The sequence below is a fragment of the Propithecus coquereli genome, unplaced genomic scaffold (assembly GCF_000956105.1).
Source record: "Propithecus coquereli isolate 6110/MARCELLA unplaced genomic scaffold, Pcoq_1.0 Scaffold47, whole genome shotgun sequence".
Taxonomy (NCBI): Eukaryota; Metazoa; Chordata; class Mammalia; order Primates; family Indriidae; genus Propithecus; species Propithecus coquereli.
The window spans coordinates 6,121,191-6,123,346 of NW_012150507.1; the positions used below are offsets into that span (position 1 = coordinate 6,121,191).

The 2,156-nt window shown below is 36.3% G+C and overlaps 1 protein-coding gene across 1 annotated transcript in view; it reads right to left on the reverse strand.

The window, feature by feature from the left end:
* SLC38A9 (solute carrier family 38, member 9) overlaps nt 1-2,156 on the reverse strand; it is a 98,764-nt gene that overhangs the window by 33,352 nt on the left and 63,256 nt on the right. Inside the window, exon 6 of the mRNA XM_012655267.1 lies at nt 633-827. Coding sequence (XP_012510721.1) covers nt 633-827 — 195 coding nt within the window. The remainder of the gene's footprint in view (nt 1-632; nt 828-2,156) is intronic.

Below are 2,156 nucleotides of genomic sequence, written 5' to 3' on the forward strand. Positions count from 1 at the left end.
TGCCCGTCCCTTTTGTCATCTTAAATAGGGTCAAAATATCCCGTTAGTGATTTCTGAAAAACAGAGCTCACAGAAAGAGGTCTGTTCCTTTAAGAAGGCAATAGTGTTCTAAAAAAGCACTGAGGAAGAGAGCAAAAGCAGAATAAACCTAAGAAGCCTGAGCTGGAGAATGATCACCCAGGTTCAAAGTCAGATGATAATTCTGTCTCATACTCTTAAATAGAGACTATAGGAAAAATATTCTATAACCTCCCTGAGTAAGTTCTAATGTTAGCAATCATTAGAATTGAGAATTCCTATAATAGCCAATTTGGATCTCTCCTCCTGAAATTTTAGTTTATTTCCTCCAGTTGTACCCACAGAGGAAATGAGGAAGAATTGTTCAGTAAGGTTAGAATGGAAAACCAAACAACTCATGTCTCAAAAACAAAAAGGGACTTGAAATGGTCACCTACATTTTTCTCTGTGCCAAACTCCACAAAAAACAAAAACCAGCAGACCATATGAATGAACAATGAAACACAGATGAATAGGCCTGGAAGGTAATCCTCTCCCCAGTCAGACCATATTTCCACAGAATTTACCATGTAATCTACTACACAAAGGCTCTGTAACTCAGTGGCACAACTTACCTAGGATATTAAACTTTGAAAAAAATGAAGGAGATTTGAAATTGAGCAGTGGCAAGAGGAGTCCTACAAGGTAAAAGGGCACCGTCTTGGACTTATTCCACCACTTTTCAAACAGTTGGATTTCCGTGTCATTGGCATAGAAAATCATAGAGCTATTGTCAGGCTGGCCACCACTCCCGGCACTTGGACAAATCACTGCAATAGGAAAGCACCAGATTAGAGAAGACCGCAAAATACAGAAAATGACTGCCCCCAGATACTGACGCTTGCTCTACCAATCTCAGCTTTATCTTGAGCACTAAGTGTCTTTCTGGAAAAATAAAGGGTTATATATAGGTATATTAGGAATCTTTCACCTAAAAATAAATAATTAAAGGTGAGAGAATCTTTAGAAATTTTGAGGTATCATCTTTAAACTCTACAGGAAGCTATAAAAATATCCCACCAAACATCCCTTGGTTCCATTGCCAGAGAGAAAATATTGGGCAGGATGGCATTTGGTCTTATTTATACAATAATATAAGAAATATCATTCAGAGCAACTGCTTATTACACTAATAACCCACTCAAAGGCCAAAGAGCAGGTTTCTTTTAACAAGAAACAAAATCTATGGGTTTAGAATAAAAAGCAGACATCATTGAAATAGCTGCCATGGTATCATAATTATTGATGAAAGCTTAAGAATCTTAAATTTCAACAATCCAAAATAATTCTGGAAGTTTATCACACTCAATAGAAGCCTAAGAACCCAGATGATACCCAAAAAACGGGGATGTCAGCAAAATGCATTTTTCTTAAATACTGATCTACAAGTGGCAATTTCTTCTGTTATCAGATAGAATACAAACCATTCTCACTGTTTCTAATTTTACAATAGAGCTTTTGCTAATAATCAGCTCTCTGTAAAGAACTCTTAATGATGGCAAAAAATACATTAAGCAACCATCATTTTCATCACTTGTCAAAGAGAAAGGATATTCGTTGACAGTTCTATTTTTAATTTTATTCTCAATCCATTATTTGGCATTCCACAAATCCAAACATTTAATTTTCCTTCTCCTTTCTTAGTCAGTATTTTAACATGTACCTTTTTTTCTATGCTATGGACATAAATTTTCTCATGCTAACAGGCTATGGAAGTAAATTGCATAATAAATCCCAACTCTGCCACTTAATATTAAGTTAGTTGTCTTTGGGCAAATTAACTTCTCTGTGCCTTGGTTTCTTCATCTAGAAAATGGAGTTAACAGTATCTAACTAAGGTTGCTATAAAACACTTAGTACAATGCCTATGCACAGTAAGTATTCAATAAATGTTAGTTGTAATTTATTTATTTATTTAGTTTTTATTTCAGCATATTATGGGGGTACAGATGTTTAGGTTACGTATGTTGCCCTTGCCCCTGACCCCCAAGTCCGAGTTTCAAATATGTCCATCCTTCGGGTGGTGCACATTGCACTCCTTGTGTATGCAAATACCCGTCACCTCCTCCCTCCTCCCCCCTGCCCAACATCCAATAGAT